Raw genomic sequence first — 24,993 nt, forward strand, 5'->3', positions numbered from 1 at the left:
CACTTTCTCTGCTGAAACCCAGCATTCCCTTCCAGCTCCTGGGCCAGCATCTGAATATCATCCCTGCATCCAAGACTTCTTTGTTGACTGCTTTTTGGAAACCACTCATTGCCATCTCTGGCTCCTAAAATTATTATGAAAAATTCCCCATAGAGCCCAGGTTGACCATGTTGACATAGATTTGATATTCAGGTGCTTAGAGGACTTTTTAATTTTTAATTAGACTCAGTTATACTTATTGGCTTTTGTTGCCTTGGAATTCGGGAGCTCTGGACAGTGCCTGCTGGATGGTATATTCATGTCCTTTCATCATCTGCTTGGAAACTAGCTAGGTGGTTTGACCTAAAGCATTTGACTATTTACCTGAATGTTTTCCACATAGTAACATGGAAACTATGTGAATGCACATATCATGTTTGTTTTTATTTTATTTATTTGTTTGTTTACTTATTTATTTTAATAAGGGTTATAATTAAAACAACCTCAGCCAGGAAAACCACTCCCTGAGGTCGCATGAATTTTCTTGCATAAGAACTTGAACTCATAAAACTCTTATGATTCATGACCAAAGGAAGTTTAATATGTGCAAATTATAAAATTAGCCCTAATGTAATTAACCAACCCTGTTTTTAAAAAGACAGAGTTGGCACTCCACCTTGTCTTTTCGTTCTGTACATGCATTACCATCCTTATTTTAGAGTATGATTTCTATAATCATTTCTATTTGGCATGCAAATTTCTCATTCAGTTGCTTACGTCAATCTGCTTGCGAATTAATGTAGTTAACTCTGAAGGCAGTTCGTGTACCTAAGAAGCAGTCGGGATAGGCAGATGCTGCTCATGAATAATCTGAGTTCAGCTCATAGAATGAATCCTTTTCCTACCTCTGAGGTCCTTGAATGCATATCAGAGAATAGTTTTCAGATAGATTATTCACACTCCTCTCCTGGATAATAGATGGTAGGATGTGACACCAAAACTAGAATTTTGTGCTCAATATAATTAAGTTTAAAGTGACTGAGATGACTTGAAAGTGTGAATTTGGATTGTAACTATGCATTTTCTCAAAACAGTAGGTTCCATTGAGAGGACAGAGGCTAAAAACATGGGGGTCCATTTTCTCAATGTGCAGGGAGGCCTGGGACTAAATCCCCAACATGTCCAGAGAAAAATAGGCCCCAGGAAAAGGTATTGTTAACCATGGTCACTTTGTTAATTCTCAAACTGCACACCTGCCCTGGGCGGCCCAGGTGGCAGGCAAGGCCTGGTCAGAAGCTGATTGGGGCTTAACACATTGGCCTCATTATTTATATCTCGTGGAGAAAGAAAGAATCGACTGAGAAAATTCAGGTACAGAAGAGAGCTGTTTCTTTTCTCTTAAATATCACAGTGCCCCAGCCCCCTTGCTGGAAGTTCAGTGTCAGCCTCTAACATCTGCTACAAAAAAACTGTCTATTTAACAGAAGTCACAAACTTGAGGCTGTCCTGATTTGCTGTGTTGGGTCCTACTGATCACCTAGAGGGCATTAGAACAGCTGCTGTTGGGCCCATGTTCCATGGTTTATTCAGGGTTTGACCACTAGTTATATTTTTATTCAATTACTTAGACGCTCAGCAGTTTCGGAAGTCAGATGGTATTCAGGCAAGCACAGATCTAACGTGAGTTCTTTCTTTCAGGACAGCGGGCTGTGGAGGCTAATCAAACAGGATAGAAGGAAAAGGCATACTTTGCTATCTGGGTACCTTAACTTCAAGGGTAGAAGGATTTTGCAGGAAATCATGCCTCATTCTTCATTTAACTTAATATTAATAAGGCGTGGAGTTGTAGAAAAAATAACAGTTACTTAAGGAGCCTGTGGGCTTCAGGCTCTCTGGAGAGTCAGAGCAGGAAAAATATAATAAAAATTAAAAGCCAATTTATTACATACGACTTACTACATTTCCCTTTCTCTCTCTTCCAGAGAGAACAAACTCATATAAATATTATATACTATTGAAATGTAAAAGGGGATTCAAAACGTAACTACATCTTGAGGTTGTTAGGCAAATTAGAGTTTAATTCATATAAACTGCTTAGACAAGTGCCTGACACGTAAGTGCTCACTAAACGTTTAGTCATTATTTTTCTTGCTAATTTTTATTTTATTTTTCTCATTATTATTGCTAATTCTTATTAATGTCACTACAGAACTTTTTCCCAAAGTGAATTCAATGGCACCTAAGTACCCTAAGAGAGATTAAATAGGTGGTTCGGGAAATGTGGTTCTTTAGTCAAATACACTTGGAAAATACAAAGCAAAGTTAAATGGACTTTTTTTACTGCAGGACTTCTCAGGGCATTTACTGTGTTCATGTCACCCTGTGAGTCTGAGTTACCAGTAGTACGCAGACGCAGTACACAGTGTGCCTATGTGTGCTCTCATATACATTCACGGGCCAGCGAAAGGTACAAAGCTGGAAAAGTTTATGCTAGTGTTACTTTTATTTCCTTTTAAAAACTTGTAACCTAATCTGCCTGTAGCCCAACCAACTGATAAAATAGTGAATGTTCCCCAGGAAAGCCTCCGATTTTCCTCCCCCAGAACTTTGGAGCCAGTGGCTAGAGGCTCAAGCAGGGACGGACTCCCCCGCAGCTGCCCTTTGATGCACACATGCCCTTGGCCTCGTAGAGGGCATTGTTCCGTGTCTTCCTAATGTTTCTGAAAGCACCCCACAGCCTGAATCCACAAACTCCAGAACCACCGTGGATTCAATAGGTGAAAGGATCTTACTCAAAATTTCAGAACAAGTTATTATCCTGAACAAAGAGAGAAGTAACCTCTCTCTGGGGCTTTCCAGTCCAAGCTTATGTCATTACTTAAATAAATAAAAAGACACAAACTCTTTCCGCTGGTTCAGCTGGGCTGGGAGCCCTGCGATAAGAGATCACTGGTGTGAGTTTCTATGGTAATTGAGTAGTATCAGCAATAGTTTTGCTCTCATGAGCATTAAAGCACATAATAATAGGCAAACAACAGTGGTTAAAGCAAGCAGGTAGGATTACTATGTTCTTTTGTCAGAAGTATATAATGTCTTGTAGTCAGTTTTAAAGACTTCTCAACCCCCAAATCCACCCCAGTGTCACCTGCTGAGTAATTTTGTAGCTTAATCTCCTGCTCTCAACTCCAAGATCTCTGCTAATTTGAGGCAAATGGGTATTTCTGACATTAAATAGGGCAGCAAGGAAGCTCTGACCTAGAAAACCCACATTCTAAAGCACAGAGAAAAATATTCTTTCAACAATTTTATGAAGGCTCTTTTGAATGATGAGGGGGGAAAAAATTGCTTTCACTAAAATGGGAGGTTGCAGCCTCCCAAGGAAGGGTTTTTGCAGAACAAGAAAGAAAGAGAAACTTGCAGAGCGTCCTCACTCCCAACTTCCCCCAGAAAACTTGTCACTTCGCATTGCCATCCGCTACCCCAACAATAATCACTCCGTGCCTATTGCTAATTGCAAGCACAGCTGAGGCCCAGCGGGGAGCCCTTGCACAGTCTCAGGCCTTTATACGAGACTCAATCTGTTGTATGGCACTTGTTCACACACAAAAAAACTACCAGCAAAGGCAGAAAGAGGCAGAGTCACAGGTTTCTTGTAATCCCTCCACCTCCCCGCTGACAGCCCAGCCCTAGAAGCATTCCTGGTTTTGTCCTCCTCTTTACAAAATCTGAAGTGACCTTAAGCTGCGAGCTTGTCAGCTTTTGAATGTCGAGTTGCCGGCTTCTTCAGGTGCATTAAGGAGCAGGAGCGGGGGCTGCATCTGGCTTCTGCGTGTCTGTTTGCAGCACCCCTGGGGCGAGCTGTGGCTTCCTGTAACATGTAAAATATGAGTGTGAACTCAGAGTTCATGGCAAGGAACAGGAGGTCATGCCTCCATTCAGTTCTAAGTAAAGAAACTGGGAGTTTGCAGATGTTTGTCTGTATGTGTAATGACACCACCACCCCCAGCCACCAGGCACCAGAGCGCCGTTTTTGATAAAATGTGCCACAATCAGTGTGCTACTTGCAGATTTATTCATATCAATTTTTGCAATTTATATATTCAGAGACAAGATTGCTATTTCAGCAACTTTATATTGGATGTTGTACATTTGCGTCTAGAGAAGGGAGGAAGACGTGTAGGGCGCGAAGGGTGGGCAGAGAACGAAAAAAAAATTAAGTCTGTTCCTCGGGCCACCAGCTGGGGTGTTGTCAAGGAGACAAAGCATTGGACAGGAGGGTCTGTGTCCCCTTTTTGCCTAGCAGTCACTTCCTGCCCAGGCTTGGGGGTGATGAATCTATTGCCTCTGGCCCAGAAGAAGGCCTGTGATGACCACTGTGACGAGGGGAGTGGGGTTGGGGATGGTGGGGAAACTCCCCTAGTAGAGGAGGCCTGCCTTCCTTGAGGTCAGGAATAGGCAGGCCCAAGAAAATGTTCGGCCTGGGTCTGTATCTGGACCTGGCAGGGAGCGCCCAGCCCTTCCTGTGCACCTTGACACCCTCCAAGATGACAGAGGAATCGACTCTCTTGTGAGATTTCCACTTGCAGAAATTCTGTTCCCTGCCCAAAGCCTCACACTGTATTTTCACAGAAAGAAGACATTGGTGGAGCGAATGCTGAGATTAGCCCTCCCCAGCCTGGGGAATAAGTGCTCCTCAGTGGGCAGAGTTAACTGCTGTGCTTGGTGAAAAGATCATTTTGAAGCATTTAAGAAATAAATGATTTTTATTAGAATAACTGTCCCATGTAGGAGTCATTTCTCAGCAAAGGGCAAAAGCTTTGCCTGCCTTGCATTACTAGCCTAATTCTACTTAATTGTTTCCTAAAATAAGGGCTTCCTGAACACACATTCCAAACCTTACTAAAGCTGTGGTGGTGGGAGTGGTTCTGGGTGGGGAGCCGCTCCCCTTTGGGGCAGAGGACTCGGAGCTGCTTGATCTAATCTGTGCTTGGAAAATAGGGGGTGGGGGCTGCTGAGGGGAGTCTTCGTGAAAACATGACGTGACATGTCACGCAGTGTGAAAAATGCATTCTTTTTGTCGTTTGAACCCACTTTTCTATGAGGATTCTCATTCCTCATCTCTGGGCTTCATTTAATTCTTTTTCACAGATTTAGAAATGTTGGCCCTGTAGCATGTTTTAAATAAACCAAATAAATGACTGAGCAAATGCTACCAGATTTGTTCTTTGTTCTTCAGTCTCCAAATTCGGCCTTGAGAAATTGTCTCAGACCTAGTATTAAATAAAATGCCCATGTTCATCTTACAAAAGAATTGCTTGGCATTTTGTGAAACATGGTTGCATTTCCGGATTAGCATATGTACATTGCTATATAACCAAGCTTTCTCAAGGAAAGTTTCCTTTTCAGTATAAGAAGTGATTTTTCATTTCCTATCTTTTTGTTTTAATTGTGGTAAAATGAACATAAAACTTACCACATTAACCATTTCAAAGTGTATATACTTCAGCAGTGTTAAGTGCATTCACTCTGCTGTACAACCAGTGTCTAGAACTCTCTCCATCTTGCAAAACTAAAACTCTATCCCGTAAAACAGCTCCCCTCCCCCCCCCCTCCCCAGCCCTTGGCAACTTACCTTTCCAGTTCCTGTGTTTATGAATCTGACTATTCCAGATGCTTCCTAGAAGTGAAGTCATCCAATATCTGCCTTTTGTTCCCTGGCTTATTTTAGTTATTTGCATACTATCCTGAAGGTTCCTCCCATTGCAGCATATGACAAGATTTTCTTCTTTGTTGAGGCTATTATTCCATTGTATGTATATATCGCTTTTTATTTATCCGTTCGTCTGTCAGTGGTTCTTAGGCTGTCTCCACTTTTGGGCTATGGTGAATAATACTGCTATGAACATGGATGAGCAAATCTCTCTTCGAGATCCTGCTTTCCTTTTCTTTATGTCTATACTCAAAACTTGATTTCCATCTTTTTATAATAGCACTTACTTAGTTTGTAGAAATGATGGAAGAATGGCATCTGTGCACTTGAGTTGACACAGCACTCACAATTGAAAATTCACATTAATGCCTCTGCTTTAGGCAGATATTAGTCTTTAGAAAATATCAACGAGTTGATTTTTCATTTAGTTTTCTCTTTGAGAGATGGTACACCAGTTCCAGAAATACCTACTAGAAAGTATTAGGAAAGAAAGCCTTTCAGAGACCGTTCCATCTCCTTGCAGGTGATCACGCACCACATTGAGACATGGAGTTGGGCAAGATACAAAGGAATTTATGACTGGTTGGGTTCATACAGTCTGATTGATACAGAGGCAAACAACAGCAAAAACCCACCTCATTTCTAGTCTGGCTTTGGCTAGGTTGAATAGCTTATTAAGATTGCCAGCAAGCTAATCAAACCACTTAAAAACACAAAGAATGTATCTTTCAGGGAGAGATTCTTGTGAGCTTAGCTTTGAATTAAACTCTTGCTTGATTTGCTTTCATAAAGGGTCTTTCAGGACTCTGACTTCCCTTATGCTTTCCACAGGCAGCTCACGGTCATAGGGCTGACTTGGTTAGAAGTCAGACTTGGTCAGAAGCATTAGGTCAGAAGTCCAAGGATGAAGTCACCATTTTGATCATTCATATGAAATCTCAATACTGAAGACAAATGTCTAACCTCCACATTCAGGGTTAGAGATTTAAGACTTGGTATTGAATGGATAACTACTTATTTCTGCAGTTTTTAACTGGTTTGCTGCAAGAATTTTTAAAATATACAATACTTGACTATTTAGTCAGGGATACTGACCTCTTTTCCCTAGAATTGTCAAATTAAAAAAATGACAACTGCCAACACAATAATAGGCATCTGATGTGGCTGAATTAAAATTATACCTATTTTTGTCAAATCAGCAGAAAAAAATTTGTGCCATAGAATTTTGGTAATTAATTTATGTGTGCCATGAGATGAGAAAGGTTGAAAATCACTCACTTATTTGAATAAAATAATATTAAAGTGTTATTTATGCCCTATCAAAGGTTAAAATGATATTGCTCCCAAATGTTTAATTCTATACACATTTCTATAGAATTTTAAACAGTAACCATTTAAATCAAATTTTAAAAAGTAAATTTTTGTTTGCACTATCTCTTCCTTAGAAAAAGAAGCTAAAGGCAAAAGCAGAGCTGAAGACTCTCAGCACCAGGTTGTATATAACTACAGTCTCTGGGACCATAGTTTTCAACAAGGTGCCCCTGACTTCTCTATCAGTTGGATTACATCAGACTTTCAGGAGACACACTCCAGAGTTTAGAACCTTGAAGAGCCACAGCACTAAGACAGTTTTGCAAAGACTTCAAAGAAATGGGGTTTTAGGCACTCAAAGAATTACAGATGTTGAGGAAAAATACCCTCAACTGCAAAGAACATTCGGGACAGCCTCGAAGGTCATTCTGATTATCTCTGGCCTCTGATTTTGGTGTCTGGTTATTTTTGGTGCCTTTGTGCTCTTAGCTGAGCACCCGAAAGCTGTGACTAGGAAATACCCATTTCTAGGTGCAGTTGTTTTGGTAAATCAAATCCTGAATCACAGTACCACTCAAATATGGCAGAAGATTGCATTCTTTTATTTAGAAATGAAATGTAATGGGTGACATTGATCAGTAAGACTACATAAGTTTCAGGTGAACTTCATTTGAACTGTTGATTGCATTGTGTGCCCATTACCCAAAGTCAAATCATTTTATGCCCCTCTTTACTCTGCTCTCGCTACATCCCCCTGGTAATCAGTTCACTTTTGTCTATGTCTATGAGTCTCAGTTTTATATCCCAGCTATGTTTCAAATTACTTAATTCTTAGCTTTTTCTGATTTACTTTTTTCACTTAGCATAATATTCTCAAGGTCCGTCCATGTTGTCCAAATGGCAATATATTGTCTTTTCTTATGGCTGAGTAGTATTCCATTGCATATATGTACCACATCTTCTTTATCCAATCCTCTATCAAGAAATACCTTGGTTGTTTTCATGTCTTGGCCACTATGAATAATGCTACAATGAACATGGGAGTGCATGTGTCTGTGTACTAATATTTCAAGTTTTTCAGATAGATACCCAGTAGAGGGATTGCTGGGTCATATGGTAGTTCTATTCTTAATTTTTTGAGGAATCACCATGCTATCTTCCATAATGGCTGTACCAGTTTACATTCCCACCAGCAGCCTCTCCAACACTTGTTATTACCTGTCTTGTTGATAACAGCTAATCTAACAGCTGTGAAATGGTATCTCATTGCAGTTTTGATCTGCATTTTTCTAATAGCTAGTGAAGATGAGTGTCTTTTCATTTTTTTATTTGTTAGTTTGTATGTCTTCATAAGAGAAGTGTCTGTCAGGTCCTCTCTCCATTTTTAATTGGATTATTTGCTTGTGAGTTCTTTATACATTTTAGATATTAACCCCTTGTGAGAGCTGTTGTTTGTGAATATTCACTCCCATTTATAAAAGCACTCAGATGATATTCCCTATTAGATAAGCCCTTAGCTCTGACGAATCCTGAAACTTGCATGCAGTCTTACAGTGCTTTGCCAACTTGGTATAGATGACTTGAATATGCCAAAGTTTCTTAGCCATATCCTCTCTGAGTCAGAATTAGAACACTAAATACAACCACATCCCTGACAGTCCTTAGGCCTGAGAGAGACGGGCTGTGGAATTGCGGCTCAGGATAACGAAGCTATGGGTACTTCGGTAGAAGTGTAAAGAAACCCAGGATGATGCTTTTCACATGCTCTTAGATTACCCAAATTGTAAGGAAGAAGTATGCATTGAAAACATCAAATGTAAAAGATTTGATTACAGTATTTCAATATAGCAATTTAAATAGGTTGTGAGGTTTTTTTCCTAACTAATTATAACCTACTTTGGTCACAAAATGCAAAGTAAAGAACTTAGTTTCATGGGTGTGGTCACGGTATTATCTTTTTCTTTGACTTCTTGCCAACAAATTGTCCTTTCTTCATAAATGCTCTAGACAAGATGCTAAGGCAATTTCTCTGGTGTGTGGCTTTGCTGAGTTGGAGAAAGGGTACTGTCCAAAGAAAAAATAAAAACCCTCCCGCTTTTACTGTGTTTCTTCAGTCCAGAAATGCAGCTTGGTTACCAAGAGGTTACAAATTACTTGTTTGTCAGACATTTTTAGAATAGCAGCTGCTCAGAAAGCTTTGTACAACCTTAAATAGCCCTTACCTAGTGAGGTGTGTTTTCTTATTCGTGAATCAGGGTGTGACAGCGTGGATCATGTAGGTAATTACAGCTGACACTTGGTATATGCCTGGAACTGTTGAAAACATGCCACAAATATTAGCTCATTTAATCCCCACAGTAACCCCAAGTAGGATTTTTTATTGTCCCCATTTAACAGATAAGAAAACTGAGGCACAGAGAGGTTAAGGGATTTATGAAGATTCAAACACAGCAAAGGTCTAATTCAAGTCTGTTCTCTTAGCCACTAAGCTGCAGTGCCTCTCAGTTCTTGAGTCCAGATTCCAACTCTTGCTAGCTACTAGACCACTTTACTTTCCTGAGTCTCACTTTCATTATCTATAAAGTGAGACTATAGATGATGATATTCAACTGTATAGAGTTTAGCTATGAACTACCTAGGCATGGTTTGAAAATGCCAGTTTATTTAGAGATAAACTAACAATAGAGCTTATATCTTTGTGTATTTTAACACATTCATGCTTAAGATATATTGGACCGAGTCACAACATTTTAATAAAAAAAGATGTGTGTGTGTGAGTGTGCATGGTACAATTATTGGTCCTGAGGTCAAATACCATAATTTCTAAAACAGCTCATGTTTACAACATTGGGCTAAATATTGCCCTCAATTACAGGCATGGGGCAACATGTCCTGTTGGGTGTGTGTATATGTGTGTCTGTTTTCCTAAAAGTTATACACTATGCAATGCATGTCACACATCAATAAACTTTTTCTTTAAAGAGAAACAGCACATGCTGATGACATCTTCTTTAATGTCACATGAAACTGAACTTCCCAAGGCTCTGTCATTTTATTCTTCCTATTCACTTTCCATTTTAAAGCTTACAATGTATAATTTTTCAGAACCAAAATTTTGATCAGTGTAGAACTTTTTATCTTCAAATATGTTAGAAAAATTTAATCATTGTGATACAGGCTACTATTCTAATTGCATTTCTTCTTGAAAACTTAAACTGTCTACAAGTGAGAACATTCTTATTTTTTCTGAGTAGTAACTGATGATTTACTAACCTAAAGGGAAATAAGCCAGGCAGTGCTGCAGGAGAGAAGAAATAATATTTGACTCTGACTATGAAATGACATCCCTCATCCCCATCCAACTTCTTCTAATTATGTCCCTTAAGAGTCAGTAATGTTTGACTCTCATCCATCAGTTCTTGAAGACTGTTGAGTGGTTCCCCATAGGAATCCCCTTGACTTCCCACACTGGGTTTAGCAACTTTCTAAGCCCATAAAAAGTAGAATGTTTTCAACACCAAGCCAAGCTCAGGCTCTGAGACAAGTTCAACAGCATTATACTACCCACGCACTTCTCCTTTGAGAAGTTGCGAGCTGAATGACTTGGCTGAGGAAACTCTGAAAACTAGAGCTGTTTCTGTATAAACAATCCATTACTTTTTAAAATTATTGAGTTGAATAACAGGCTACTTATTTAACTTATCTATGCCCCTCACCTTTTACAGGGTTGTAAATAGTGTCACCCTCTTACGAGGTCAGCTTGATAATTAAATTATGTAATGTTTGTAGAACACTGTGCATGGTGTCCGCACATTGTAAGGGCTCAGTATTCAATGACTTGCTTGCTATTTTATTAACTGTGATGTTTGTGTGTGTGTGTGTGTATGTGTGTGTGAGTGTCTTAGGAACCTTGTATTAAGTAGTATTTGGTTAATACAGTAGCCTTGAAGTCCTATAAAATGCTCTGGTCTGACAGGGGTTGTGTACATTTAAGGGTAAGTTACCCTCATGATTAGCAACTATGGAAGCACAGTGAATAATAGTTCTACCTCCCTTCAATCTCTATTCCTTGTTTTCATTACCACTCATGTGTGATATATCACTTGCTCTAAAATAAATGAGCCATTAGCAGTAAAGTTTCTTTAGGACATCAAATTAACATCAAGATGGGGGTCAGGAAGTCTGACTCATCTAGGTGGGGGTAGTCATGGTCACTGCTCCATCTTGCTGATTAGGGGTTGTCCAAATCTAAATGAAAGTCTATTTTTTGTGAACTCTATATTGTACAGTGAGGTGTGAATTATTTATCTTATCTTTCAACCCTGCAACCTTTCCAAGAGAGAAAGTTTCCAGGAGAACTAAAGGGTGGGGTCTAGAGAAAGGTATGAGTCAATTCTCAGTTACAAAATGTTGGAACTTCTCAGTTTCAAAAAATACAGTAATCAAAAAAATAATATTTTAACACAACATATTCTAAAAATAGGAATTAATGCAAAAAATGCACAATAAACAAAACATCAAAAGATTAATCAAAGACAGTATCCAATGATGCACTTGCAAGATCCTGCCTCACCTGCTTCACCCTAACCCTGGTTATAGTGAACCTGGACATTGCAGCAGAAACATGCTATAAGTAAGGATTGCTCTGCATGAAGTTTGTATGTTTACAAGGCAGAATGTGTGACCTGAGTATATCTGCATAGTAATTACCTAAACTTGTACTAGAAATAAGTTAAGAAAATTCCTTTGTGTTCTATCTTGAAAGTACTTATATTGGCCCTGGCTGGTTGACCCAGCGGTAGAGCATCAGCCCAGCATGTGGAAGTCCCGGGTTCGACTTGCAGGTGGGCACACAGAAAAAGCGACCATCTCCTTCTCCACCCCTCCCTCTTCTCTTTCTCTCTTCCCCTTCCACTCCTTCAGCCATGTGTCAAATGGTTTGAGCAAGTTCACCCCTGGAGCTAAGGATGGCTCCATGGCCTCCACCTCAGGTGCTAAAATGGCTCAGTAGCAATGAACAGAGCAGCAGCCCAGATGGGCAGAGCATCATCCCCTAGTGGGTTTGTCGGGTGGATCCTGGTTGGGGCGCATGCAGGAGTCTGTCTCTGCCTCCCCACCTCTCACATAATTTAGATAGATAGATAGATAGATAGATAGATAGATAGATAGATAGATAGATAGATAGATAGATGATAGAGTACTTATATCTGTTATATTTCTGAGAGTAGTAACTAAAGTACCTAAATTTTACTGACTGATTACTATATGACAGTTACTCAGGCACTTACGTAAAGTAATTATCTCTTTTAATGCCCACGGTAATCCCATGAAGTAGGTACTGGTATTAACCACAAGAGGAAAGTGAGAGTCAGAGAGTTAAGTATCTTGCTTGAGCTGACCCAGCTAATAGGGGGCAACCCAAGATGAAGATGTAACATCCACCGAGGGTTTGATTATGTGTCTGAATCTTTTTAATCCAGTCTTTAAATCTAGGTGAGTATAATTTAAAATGTACTTTATACACCCAGGATGGTTTTGTAGGTTTGGGTGATGACCTATCACAGGACAAGTTTGCAACAGAATTGCATTTCTGAGAGCTAGTCCTTTGAGACTTATGCATACAATGCCAGAGAAACTCATTTCATCCTCTTCCACATGGCTTTTCCTGGTCACTTACTCTGCTTTCTCCTTTGTTTCCTGGTATTTCTTGGGGAGAAGACAGAGTGGGAGAAGAGGGGAAGATGATGGCAGTGATGGTGACGAGGGTGGTGGTAGTGGTAGCAGCACTTACAGAGTCTTTATGGTGTGCCGACTACTGTGAAGAGAGCTTTACACACGTCATTTCATTTAGTCATCTCAAAGCCTATGAAAGACTGGTTAATTCCCATTTTTTGATCAGGAAACTGAGTCTCTGAGAATATAAGTTATTTGTCCAAGATTACAAACCTAGGCAAAAGACAGATAAGGTCTACGCTCTTAATGACTACATTGTGGAATAGAAGAATGAAGAATTAAATGGCAAAGTTTTAGATCAGCCTTCCAGCTCTTTTCAGAGCCTTCGGAACTGGCTGCTGCTATTGGAGAAGTCCCCAACTTTCCCAGGGCTCTATTGTCCCACAGGCTGCAGCTATGACGGGCATCCTTTCTGCTTCCAGCTGAACGCGCTTACAGAATTATCCCCAGGGGGCATACTGTAAACGTGTCCAGAGCTCTGGGGGTTTTATTTCTCTGATGCTTTTTTAGGATTAAAGTAACCTTACTTAGGAAGTTTCCAATTTATATACCTGAATTAAGGGCAAGAAGTGAAGGAGTTGTGATTGTACTTAGTACATGTCATCAGCTCACAATTTCTAGTCCAAAGTGTTTAGAGAACACTTGATTTTAGTGCCCAGGTGTTGAAACATCCCTGGAAAGGCATATCCAAACCACAGGAAAAACAAAATGGGGAGAACCAAAAATGTTTTTATTAATTTCTGCATCTGAAGACTCATAGCAAACCTGCTGTGTTAGCATCAATCTCAGTTAAAGCAAACCTAATTAACACACCCTGTAAACTGCACGAGGAAGCACAGGAACAACCCAGAAACCCAGGAGTCTGCTGATCAGTGTTTAGCAACTGGTTTTCTGGGAGGGAGAATGCCCTGGTTTGGGGTGTTAGCCAATTTCCCTGGTGTAAAATTCCCACCATGGCCTATATCTGCCTGTAGCTGTGCAGCCCTGAGTGTGGAGTTGGAAAGAGATGCACAGGATCAGCTGTCATGAAGAGCACACTATTATCATAGCCTCTTATGGAGGAGTGATCAGATGATCAGCTGTATCAGGCCAGTGCTTAAGCCTGGAGAACTGAACTCACTTGCTGTATGACCTGGGGCAAGGTGCTTTACCTCTCTCTGCCTTTGTTTCCTCCTCTGCAAAGGATAATATAGAAGATCCTTTTCACCTCTACCATTTTAAAGTTCTAGAAGGCAGTGACTCCTGCTTTCTCTGACATCTAAATGCCTTTAAGTGTCTTTCTGGAAAACCAAGTTAGCGCTGTGCTGCGTCCAAAAGTGCCGCCAGTTTCATCTCCTGAGCATAAGGTTTGGAAAGGAGCGACTTCTTTCTTTTGCCTCTTTAAATGTGTAGCCAATGGGGCACCATACATTTTTTACACTTCTTTTGCTAGATGTGAGATCTAAGAGGAATGATGTTCCAGGGCTCTCTCCTCCTCCTTGGGTGGGAATCTGTGGTGCGATACACAGGCCCAGTGCGATCTGCATTGCCTACCCCTCTCCCCTTTCGGCAGCGAGAGTCCTGATGCCATTCTACCTTTCTGCTTTTATTTTTTACTACCTCACAGCCATTTACAAGAATGGGAACTCCTCATATAAAACGGGGATGGGGGTCCTATTCATTTCCTGGAAGGTGGCACGTCTCTCGGCAGAGAGAAAAGGCACACTGCACAAGGCTTGCTGGCAGTCGTCTCAGCCAGCACAGTTTGCCTGTTGTCACAGCCAAGCGAAATGCCACCTCTGCCTAGAAGCCAGAGTGCTGCATTCTTCTTTTGTGTCCCTGAGACGCACACTTCAGGAGACCCTGGGCTTCATGGTTTGACCAGGAGGTCATCTAGGTCCTCTGAAGGTCATCTTCCATCCCCAGGATCTGGAGAGGTGGGGGTAGAGCGAGGAGGCTTGCTTGTCACTCAGAAAGGGTTATTTGAGCCCCCAGACTGCATGTAAGATACAGCTAGTCAATGTGGAATTTGAGGCCAGTGCAAACACAGCAAGGTTGGGCTGACGAAACACCACTGACCCAGTGCAATTCCTGTTCCCCGTCTCCTTCTTAACAAATCCAGACACAGTGACAGCACAAGCTCCAGAATCCCAAGGCAGGAGGTGCCAAAAACACCCCCAATAACCACTACCCCCAAAAAAATAGTTTCAGGAAAATGTTCTCACTCCTAGAGGGGAAAACCTGTCCCTGCCTGAAGCAGCCTGGCCAGGCCAACCGCCCCTCCCTGGAGTGAGCTGCCTGATAAACCCCACCCCACCCCACCCCCGCCTGCTCCCGAGAGGGACAGAAGGGCCATAAAGGGACAGTCTCGCCTGTCCATGCCTGAAGCAGCCTGGCCAGGCCAGCCACCCCTCCCTGGAGTGAGCTGCCTGATAAACCCCACCCCACCCCCGCCTGCTCCTGGGAGGCACAGAAGGGCCTAAAACGACAGTCTCGCCTGCATGATCTTTAAAAGAGCAGAAGCTGGCTGCGAGGCCCCAGCACTGCCTCGACTGGGGTGTGCGGTCCCTGCTGGCAGCTGGGCCCCAAGGAGAGCCACGTTGGCTCTGAGGAGGAAGGAGCCTAGAAGTAAAAGATTTCAAAGAGGGCTCTGAACGCGTGGCTGAGACTCCATCATTTTTTGCAAGGTGAAACTTGGCAGTTCTACCTTGCAAGTAAAAACCCAACTTAATTTTTTTAAAGAAATTAAATCAGAAACAAGGCTTCGGAAAAGCTGTGAGTGTTAGGCATAAACTGATTTTGGATGATCTTTAGGTGAGAAAGGGTGGAGTTACCATCAGAAACATGTTTTTATTTATGCTTTTCAAATCCCCACTGGTGTGCAATGTGTGTGCATGTGCGTGTGTGCGTGTGTGTTGGTAGCATAAGAGTATGTACGCATCATCTCAATTCTCTAACCACCGTGCGTTGTTCCTTACATCTTTTCTTTGCCCACTTCATATAGATGCCCTGTAAATAACTATATAGGTCCATCCACACCTTTTCATTTTATTTGTAAATTGTTTGGTATAAGCGGCAATGCGTAATAAAACCTGGTGAAGTTTAAAAGATTAGATTTTTTTTATACTGACACTTCATAACACTGTTCATATGTCTCCGAGTGAGATTTATGAATATATGAGCAGTACTGCAAAATTATACCGCACCAGAGACTTCCTGCACCACAGGGGTGGCAGTCTAAAGTGACACAGCTTCAAGCATTTTTCACAGACAAGAAGCAAAATTTAACCCCCTTAAGGGGAAGTATGATTTCAACAGCTTGAAATGAGCTCATTTCTAGATGTTTTTTTTCTCTCATCTTTCATAATTTTTTTGGTGTTAAGACTAAAGCAGATTGCCAGCCCATGTAAGGGCATGGAAGATGCCCAGAGTGTCATGTGGCCATTACAGAGAACTCCCTCATTGTCTGTGTCCAAACCCCCCAGTCAGGAAGGGAAGTGAAAGGAAACTTCGCCTTAAAATTTCAAGGCTCTTAACCATGATTCTTGGAATTGTCCTTAGCAGACAAGATCTCAAGTTTTCAAAAGGTAAGTAGTAAGTGACATCAATTAGTTCACTGGAGAAGCCCCATATTTCTGGGCACCTGAGACAAGAAGATTAGGAAATAAACAGTGACTTGACTATCAACTGAGTAAAAGTAACCAACACAAAGGAGAATCAGAAGAGCAAAGGGTGGTCTTGTGAGCTGATCAGACATGAGATGTCTCTAATGGAGGAGTTCTGTTTTAAATTCAAAGTTCAAACTGATCTCTTTTAAGATGACCTGGTATCTTGTGATTGTGTCAGTCATTGCTCATGATCTCTGTGCTCTCAAATTCTCTGTAACCATTTTGTTTCCTCTTGTAACTGAGTGGGGTAGTCAGATGTGGCCTGTTCCTTCTCTGCTTTATACACACTCCATGATATGTTGGCTGGAGAACTTTTGTCTCTTTTTTCAGCAATGGTACAACAGCTCCATGAATGTGATCTGCACCTGGTTGACGGACCGGATGGATTTACAGCTTCACATTTATCAGTTGAAAACACTAATTAGGATGGTAAAGGTAAAAGAAAAAAAATTATGATTCTTTGCAAATAGCTTACTGAAATACGTTTCATTGGCAAGTTGCGGGACTTGTTTAACACAAAGAATCTGAGTTTACATTTAAAACAAGATAATTTCTACAACAGTATCTCAAATGCAAGAAAAATCTATAAAGTCATTTCGGGATACATAGCTAATTTATTACTCAGACATCAAAGGGAAATTTAATGAAAGGGCACTTGACGTTTTATCAAGGCTGGAACATACTCTCCGTGTTCGCCAGGACGGTGCTCTGTGGCGCCACCGTGCCCTTCGCGCTGTCCTTCCGCAGCTGGCTTCGGTGCCACTGTGCCAGTCACAGCAGTTACCAACTTCAGTTAGGGTTTAATTCAATAAAATGTTGCAACAATTGGTTTAATAGAAATATTTACTTCCAGCTATTTCTAAATGTGTCCCTGAGATCATCCTCAGGATGCAAATCAATATTGTTGTCATAGTGAACTGAAATAGTTTCTCTTATCATGTGTATATACAATCTAATGTAAAGGCTCACAGAGGTGAGATCACATACCCAGAAAGTAGCTTTCTTCCCTGTTCTTGTCTGTGCGCCTTGGACTAATGATAATTATTTCAGCGTGAAATCTCAGTGGTTTACATGAAATAATAAGATCACAGAAGGGGGTAAATACGTTTTGATCATTTTAGTTTCCATTTGATGCTTTTCCATAGCAGGTTTTAAAACATTTGTATGCAAAAATCTCATTCAAAACACAAAGTCCCTTTAAAAATATATTTGTTTTAACAATAGAACATAGCTGACTTTCTGTTTCTTAAGAGTTTGCCAGAAGCCCCCCACCCTGCTGCCCTACCTCACCTCAAACACTCGCCCACCCCCAGCCTCATTTCTTAGTCTCCTTCAGATTAGCACAGTTTCCTTTAAGGTGCTTCTCTACTCTAGTGCTGACTTAAAACCAATTACTGTTCTGTGGAGTGTAATTAAGGAAAATTATTATCAGCTGCATTGATCTCACAACGTGTCCATTCAGGGAAGGTAACAGACAGCAGTGTACTGCAGCTTTTAAAGAAGAAATGTATGCACTCGGGCTATGGACCCAGTCTGATTTCCACATTTTAAAATTATGGTTCCTTAAGGCAAGCTCACTAGACATAATTGTTTGACCACCTAAATTTTACTTCCTGGGTATAAATACTCTTTGGAGGAACTTCTGTTTGACCCCTACTCACTAGACATGAAAAGAAGACGTTAATTTTAATATTCTTAAAATTTTCCCATTAATGATCATCTCCAGGTCTATGTTGGGAATGTTGGAATTAGCAATATTTTATTAAGAAAAAAATATGTCAGAGAAGAGGTTTATTCTTAGCCTTCTACCCAAAACAAAACAAAAAAACAGGCATGAACCATAGGAAAGGGACACAGAAACTTCACTACCAAAGGAACCCCTTCACTTTTGCCAAAAGTGGGCCCAGTCTAACTAGAGCCTCTACACGGAGGAGGGCAGAATTCACCACCTCTTTACAAAGTATCCTACCCAGAGTCTCCTTCTGGGAAGCAAACATACAAATATTATTGTCTTTCTTTCCTGCCTCTACATCGACTCTATGTATCCATCCAGTCATTCATCATTCAACAGCATCTATTCATCTGTCCAACATGGGACAAACATTTGTTGAGCCCTTCTTGTATATTACAAGATGGAAGATAAAAAGTCATGAGATATAGTCCAAGCCCGTAGGCGTTTAGAGTCAAGCCAAGGCACACAGTGCCCTGAAATGTGAATGAAGGGGACCATACTCAAGTGCTTTCTACCCATTCTATTCTGGCAATAATTAGGTTATGCTAAGCATCAGCAGAATGACTGATTGAAAAGTACAGAAGGAATCAAGTGAACAACTTGGTTATCTGGTATACAACACACCTACCTTTCCTCATCTCCTAGCCTTCCCCTGCAAGGTGAAGCCCCTGTTCAGTCAGCTACCTGGGAAAGCTTGCACCTTGATCCCTAATTAGGACGGGGTTTTAATTTAATGTCAAAACCAGATTACTTTGAAGAGGGGAAACAGGTTCTATGAACAATCATGCTGAGGCAAAGGGTATAAATTGGCAAAGCGGACATGGAGTAATCCCATCAACAATTATATGTGATTGGACTCTATGAGCTGGACCGCATTGACTAGGGAGCTCTGCAGTCATTACAACACATGGCCTTCAAGAGGGGCTGACATTGTGACTAATGACACTCTGACTGCATGCGATAAACTACAAGCAAATAGAAATCACGCTGGGAGTGGTGCTGAAGTGAGTTAACATTCTTCCTCCTGCCCGCGTAGCAAGTTTCCCACATCAACAGGAGAAACGAACAGCAGAATTGGTAGCTGAAATGATATGCAGTGTGATGAGAAGAGTTATAGGAGAGAGAGAGAGAGAGAGAGAGAGAGAGACCTCTTTCAATGTAATTTCTTAGGAAGTAGACAACAGCCAGATGCTTCTGGTCATGTTCAATTAACGCTAAGGAACTTCTCAAAAAACAGTCCATGGGATACCTAAGGAAATCCGAGAGAAATTGCCTGAAGGAACAAAGAATCTGTGGTGCAGCAATACCAAACCATTTATCTTGAAAAAGAGCCAAATTTCTTCCCTGAGACCATGAAGTTGTGAACAGAAGAGATACACTTCTTTTCCAAGGAGATGAGAAGTGAGTCACATGCCTGCAACACAGTGACAAGGCTGTGGCGCTCCATCTTCCCCACAGTTGTTGCTGTGCCTAATAGGCTGCATGTCCCAACATATATATGTCTCTCTCATGAGTGAGACAGGGATATGCAGTTACACACCTCAAAAATATTAAAGGCCAGACTGCCACAGGAATCTCAAAATACCATAATCACTGATCCATTATTTTTATGTTATAACCCCTCACACTGTCTATCATATTCTCTGATAATAATATGAGAGAAAGAACCAGGCTCTGCAGATCTCCCCCTAAAAAGAACCAAAACAATTACAGAACATTTCCCTTTTATGGAACTGAGTAAACACAAGCTATGTCCTTTGCTTTGTCTCATCTAATGGTTTATCCTGGCACAATGTCTCATTTTCTGTCATTCAACAAATCTCAGTTTTCAGCACAAGTGATGTCTGAGTAAAGTGGCTTTTCATTCAACCATGCATAAGGTGTGACCCTTAGCTGAAGGCCAGTTCTCACACTTACACTTGCTTTCTGTCCTTTTCCTCCCCTTCATGGAAATGAGGTCTCCCTGACCACTGCATCTTTTCCCTCCTCAGAAAACCTACAGAGACTTCCGGTTGCAAGGGGTCCTGGACTCCACTTTAAACAGCAAGACGTATGAAACCATCCGGAACCGTCTTACTGTGGAGGAGGCCACAGCGTCAGTGAGCGAGGGTGGGGGCCTGCAGGGCATCAGCATGAAGGACAGCGATGAGGAAGACGAGGAGGACGATTAGAGCACCTGGGCCTCGGATCCTATAATCAATGCATGTCCTTAGTCTGTTAGTTAACCCCATTAGGGAATTTTCTGTCAACTACCATGCCCATGAGATGTTTACCAATACAATTGCCATTTTAGCTATGTGGTATCAAGATTAGTAAATGACCTTCAAATCCACCATTCCTGACCTATGTCTATATGTTTACAAGCAATATGGAGCACCATTCTTTAGATACTGTTTATGGATAATACATAGTCCAAGTGTTAGGCGTGTCCCTTTTACCAGCAAAGTTAAATGATGCTTCATTAACGTACTGTGTATGCGTTGACAGTAAATGGATGTGAGGGCAAGTACACCAAGTACTTTCACTTCTTTGTTTCACGTATGCAGATGCCAGTTATTTAAATGAGTACAATAAATTAATTAAGACACATAAGTCTGCTTTGTTTTTTGAAACGAGAAACCAATTTGCGGTTTTCTCTGTTCCCCTAAAACTAAAAACATGAACCCCTGGTGTCCTTGTTAACCTATATTTTCATTTATTTCTTATAGTTAGTCAAAACAGGGTGGCTACGTACCAATAGATCAACTCCTAATTGCCATGGCAGAGGTGATCCTATCATGATTTCCCGTCAAGCACAGTTCAGAGCAACTGTCTTCTGTCCAAGTTTATCCTATTACATGTTACATTTTGCTTTTATGTTTCAATAACTGTGTATGTAAAAAATAAACCGAATAATTAAATTCTAACCCTAGACTATAAACGTGTTTATAATAAGATGTGGATATTTTCTTCAGTAGACTATCACCATAATTTAAATTATTTGTTCCACACGTTTTTATATCTGTCATGTACATTGCATTTTGACCCATAACTGCATGACCTTGGGGTCCTCTGCAGAGCTGTTTCTTTCTGTGTAAAGTAGTGGCTCCATCTTGCTTCTGCCTTATATAAAGCCTACAGTTATGAAAGTGTGGGAAACTGTGGCTTCTCAATAAAGAACTATTCAAATGCCCAAAGAATACATTTCTGAGTCTTTTTTCCTGTGTTCTCTGAAGGTCAGAACTAAAACACATGACGCAGGAAGAGATGGGAAAAGGAGGGAGGAGTCATTTTCATAGAGTGCTCTTAACAACTGTTGGAGTGGGTAGTTTTCTGACTCCACTAATTCAGAATCTGTGGGCATTTGGACGCGTTGGGCAGATTACGCTTGCATTATAGGATAAATAAGGGTTTGCTAAGCAAGAGAGTAGTGTAAACGAGAGAAATGTTTCTCCTGTACGAAGAGAAGGCCAACAAACTGTTTTTAAGCAGCACTTTAACAGCAGTGTTTGCATTCAAACAAAGCGTGTGCCAATTATATATGATTCTTATATATTTGTTAAAGCATTTTACAAGATTCTCTGAGATACGGAACACTCCTCTCGTTCCCCAACCCTTGTCAGCGGTATAATCACCTAGGTTTGAAAGAAATCAAACGTGATGTCGCCTTATCTGTTTTATCTGTGACAGTCACTAAATCAGGCTGACATTTCCTGGGACTGACTGAGGTTTTAGAGATATGACTACCTTTCCAATAGGACCAGGTACAATGCTTACTACTTGCTCTCTACAAATCAACCCCTCTCAGTGGCACATCCACTTTTGTTTAATCCTTGAAGTATGCAGGTGCAAGTCACCAGTACTTCCTGCCCTGAGTGTGATTATAAGAATAACCCTTTATTGAGCAGCTTTTCTGTGCAGGAATTCTGCATGTATTACCTCATTTAAATTTCACAATAACGTTAAGAGGAGGGGATAATTATTTTCCTGATTGTAAATGAGAAAATTGAAGTCAAAAAGGTTAAGGTCACTTGCCCAGCCATGGCACAACTCCCTATAGAAGCATGAGTCCAGGGGTTCCAGCATAAAACTGGTAATGCACATGTTAGGGATGCATCGTTCAAGCATGAAAAATCTTTGCCCAATGGCACCAATTAATTTGTGTGGCTAACTTTTTTATAAATGTACTTGTATTAATTATGTTCTGAGTTACAAATTAGAGCATATTCCTGGAACAATTACAAACTATTCAAAAATGTGCAAAGTAAAGAGGGAACATCTGCCTGGTGTATAAAAGATGGAAAAGGTGGGGGGTGCTCGGGAACCCTGGAAGAGAGCCAATTGAGTGAATTAGCAAAGTAACAAGAAGACATAATCCAAAAGCATTAAAAAAAAAGCAAGTCAGAAAGACTATCTCCAAAACCAAGGTTTTTAAAAAAAATTCCTTTAAAAGGACCACAGCCTAACAGTGAGGGTCCTGGTGAGTAGTGACCCCAGATGGTCACAGTAGAAGGAGGGCTGTGGAGAAGAAGTGAAATCAGAAGAGATCAGAGAGAAAGAACTGACCAAGGTTAGGTCAAGGTTATCCTTGACACACTCTCAAAGCTGAGAAGGAGACAGTTTAGGTATCTTGATATTTTGTTTTAATTCCTTTGGGACAAAATCTTCAGTTTTCTGTATTTTCCTTTTTATTTTTATTTTTTAGTAAAATATACTTGTAAAAGAGCACACAAACCTCAGTGTACAGCTCAGTTTATCACAAAAAGGACACAGTTGTACAACAATCGCCAAGTCAAGAAATAGAACATAATGGCCTGATCAGGTGGTAGTAATGGATAGAGCATCAGACTGGGACGCAGAGGACCCAGGTTCAAGACCCCGAGGTCACCAGCTTGAGCACAGGCTCATCTGGTTTGAGCAAAGCTCACCAGCTTGAGCCCAAGGTCACTGGCTTGAGCAAGGGGTTACTCGGTCTGCTGTAGCCCCCCGGTCAAGGCACATATGAGAAAGCAATCAATGAACAACTAAGGTGCCGCAATGAAAAATTTATGCCTCTCATCTCTCTCCCTTCCTGTCTCTCTGTCCCTATCTGTCCCTCTCTCTGACTCTCTCTGTCTCTGTCACACACACAAAAAAGAAATAGAACATAATGAATACCCCATCTTTACCCATGCCCAGGCCTGTTCCCAGGCTCCCACTCCTCCTGCTCTCCAGGTAACCAGCTACCATCCTGATTTCTAACAGCATTGGTTGAATTTAAACCTTTATATAATTAGAATCACTGCACATATTCTCTAGTGTCTGGCCTCTTCTTGCTCTACATTAGATTGTTGGTATGGCTGTGCTTCATTTCTTTTCACTACTTTGTAATATTTATTCCAAAGTATGACTATACCCCAAGTTCTTATATATCTATGTTAAAATGTGCTTTGTTTTGTAAGAGTTTTGGGCTACTATAAATATGGCTGCTGTGAACTTTCTTGTATATGTGTTTTGAGGCAATTGCTGTGTGATAGAGTAAGGTATTTTTGTTTTTAGGAGACACCCACAGTTTTCCATGTAGGTGAACAAAGCTATACTCTCACCAGCAGAGTAGCAAAGTCCTGACAACACTAGGTTTTGTCACTCTTTTTAATTTTCATCATTCTGGTAAGTAGTGTAGTAGTTTAAAATTGTACTGATTCACTGATTACCAAAATGGAGTCGATTGACTTTTAATGTACATATTGACAATTTGGGAAATTCATATTTCTTTTTTCCTTTTTGTCAGAGGAAAATTATAGAACTATTTGAGAACTGATAGAGAAGAGGCCATAGGGGAAAAGTGCCAGGGGTTAGTGAGGCATAGAGATGCTGAGAGAAATGTTAACCTGACAGAAAAGCACTCACAGTTTTAACAAGCAGTCCACAATAGTTGAGTACACATTGATTGGCACTGGTAGAAACAGCCAGGCTCTCTCTAACCCATTCTCTCTCATCAGCCAGCAGGACCTTTCTGAAGCAAATGTAGCCTGTCCCATCCAGTGGCTCCCCATGCTCACAGAATAAATCCCAGAGTTATTAAGGTGGTGTGCATAGCCATATATGATGTGATCTCTGCCACCCCTCCAACTTCCTTTGTCAACTCTGCCCTTGTCACTCTAGTGCCATCTTTCACTTCCTTCTGTGCACCCCAGTTCTTCCCACATGGGACCCTCCCACTAAGGACCTCATCTCATCCTGCAAGTCCAGCCAAAGTTGACTAGCCCAGAAAAGCCTTTCTAAACCTCACCCTCAAGTCAGCATCCCTTTCCCTAGTATAAATCCTCATAACACACTCTACTTGTCTCTCATAGTATTCATCACACTCTTCGTACATGAGTTATTTGCATCATTGCTTGTTTCCTGCAGCATTTCTCTGATTCAGGAGGGAATGGACTTGACCAGCTTCCCTGCTCCATCTTCATTGTATTTGCTACATATGTGATTAATAAGTGAGGGCTAAAAGTACAAAAATGTTGATTACTATTCTCTTAGAACCTTTAGGTGATATGAATCTTCCAAATATTCAAATAGATTAAATATTATAAGATTCAGAAGAGGGAGAAGAAGGAAGGCTTCCTGGAGAAGAAGGGTCTTGAAGAGCAGGTAAAGAGGACAGGAAAGAACACATACTAAAGCAGAAAGAGGTGAAGAGATGTGCTGCTTGGCTGATGCTGTTTGCTTCTCTGACGCATTCCCAGGGAACCTAGTAAACATTCAACAAATGCATGTTGGCTTAAGACATTAGTGAGTATGCTCAGTGTGTTAGGGAAGTCTGGCTTCGTGGAAAGATTTGTGCAGGAGGTTGAGAGATGAAGATGAGAAAGGTGGATCAAGGTTTCAAAGGAGGACATTTAGTTCATTTAGTTTGGGTTTGTTGG

General features: G+C 40.9%; 1 protein-coding gene across 20 annotated transcripts in view; it reads left to right on the plus strand.

Annotated features, from left to right (window-relative positions):
* CADPS (calcium dependent secretion activator) overlaps positions 1–21,282 on the plus strand; it is a 598,625-nt gene extending 577,343 nt beyond the window's left edge. For all 20 annotated transcript variants that reach the window (XM_066352056.1, XM_066352057.1, XM_066352051.1 and 17 more), the window contains 2 exons: positions 16,711–16,815; positions 20,104–21,282. In XM_066352056.1, coding sequence (XP_066208153.1) covers positions 16,711–16,815; positions 20,104–20,283 — 285 coding nt within the window. In that variant the 3' untranslated portion in view covers positions 20,284–21,282. The remainder of the gene's footprint in view (positions 1–16,710; positions 16,816–20,103) is intronic.
* Positions 21,283–24,993: the final 3,711 nt, after the last annotated feature.

Source organism: Saccopteryx leptura, chromosome 10 (genome assembly GCF_036850995.1).
Source record: "Saccopteryx leptura isolate mSacLep1 chromosome 10, mSacLep1_pri_phased_curated, whole genome shotgun sequence".
In the NCBI taxonomy this organism is placed as follows: Eukaryota; Metazoa; Chordata; class Mammalia; order Chiroptera; family Emballonuridae; genus Saccopteryx; species Saccopteryx leptura.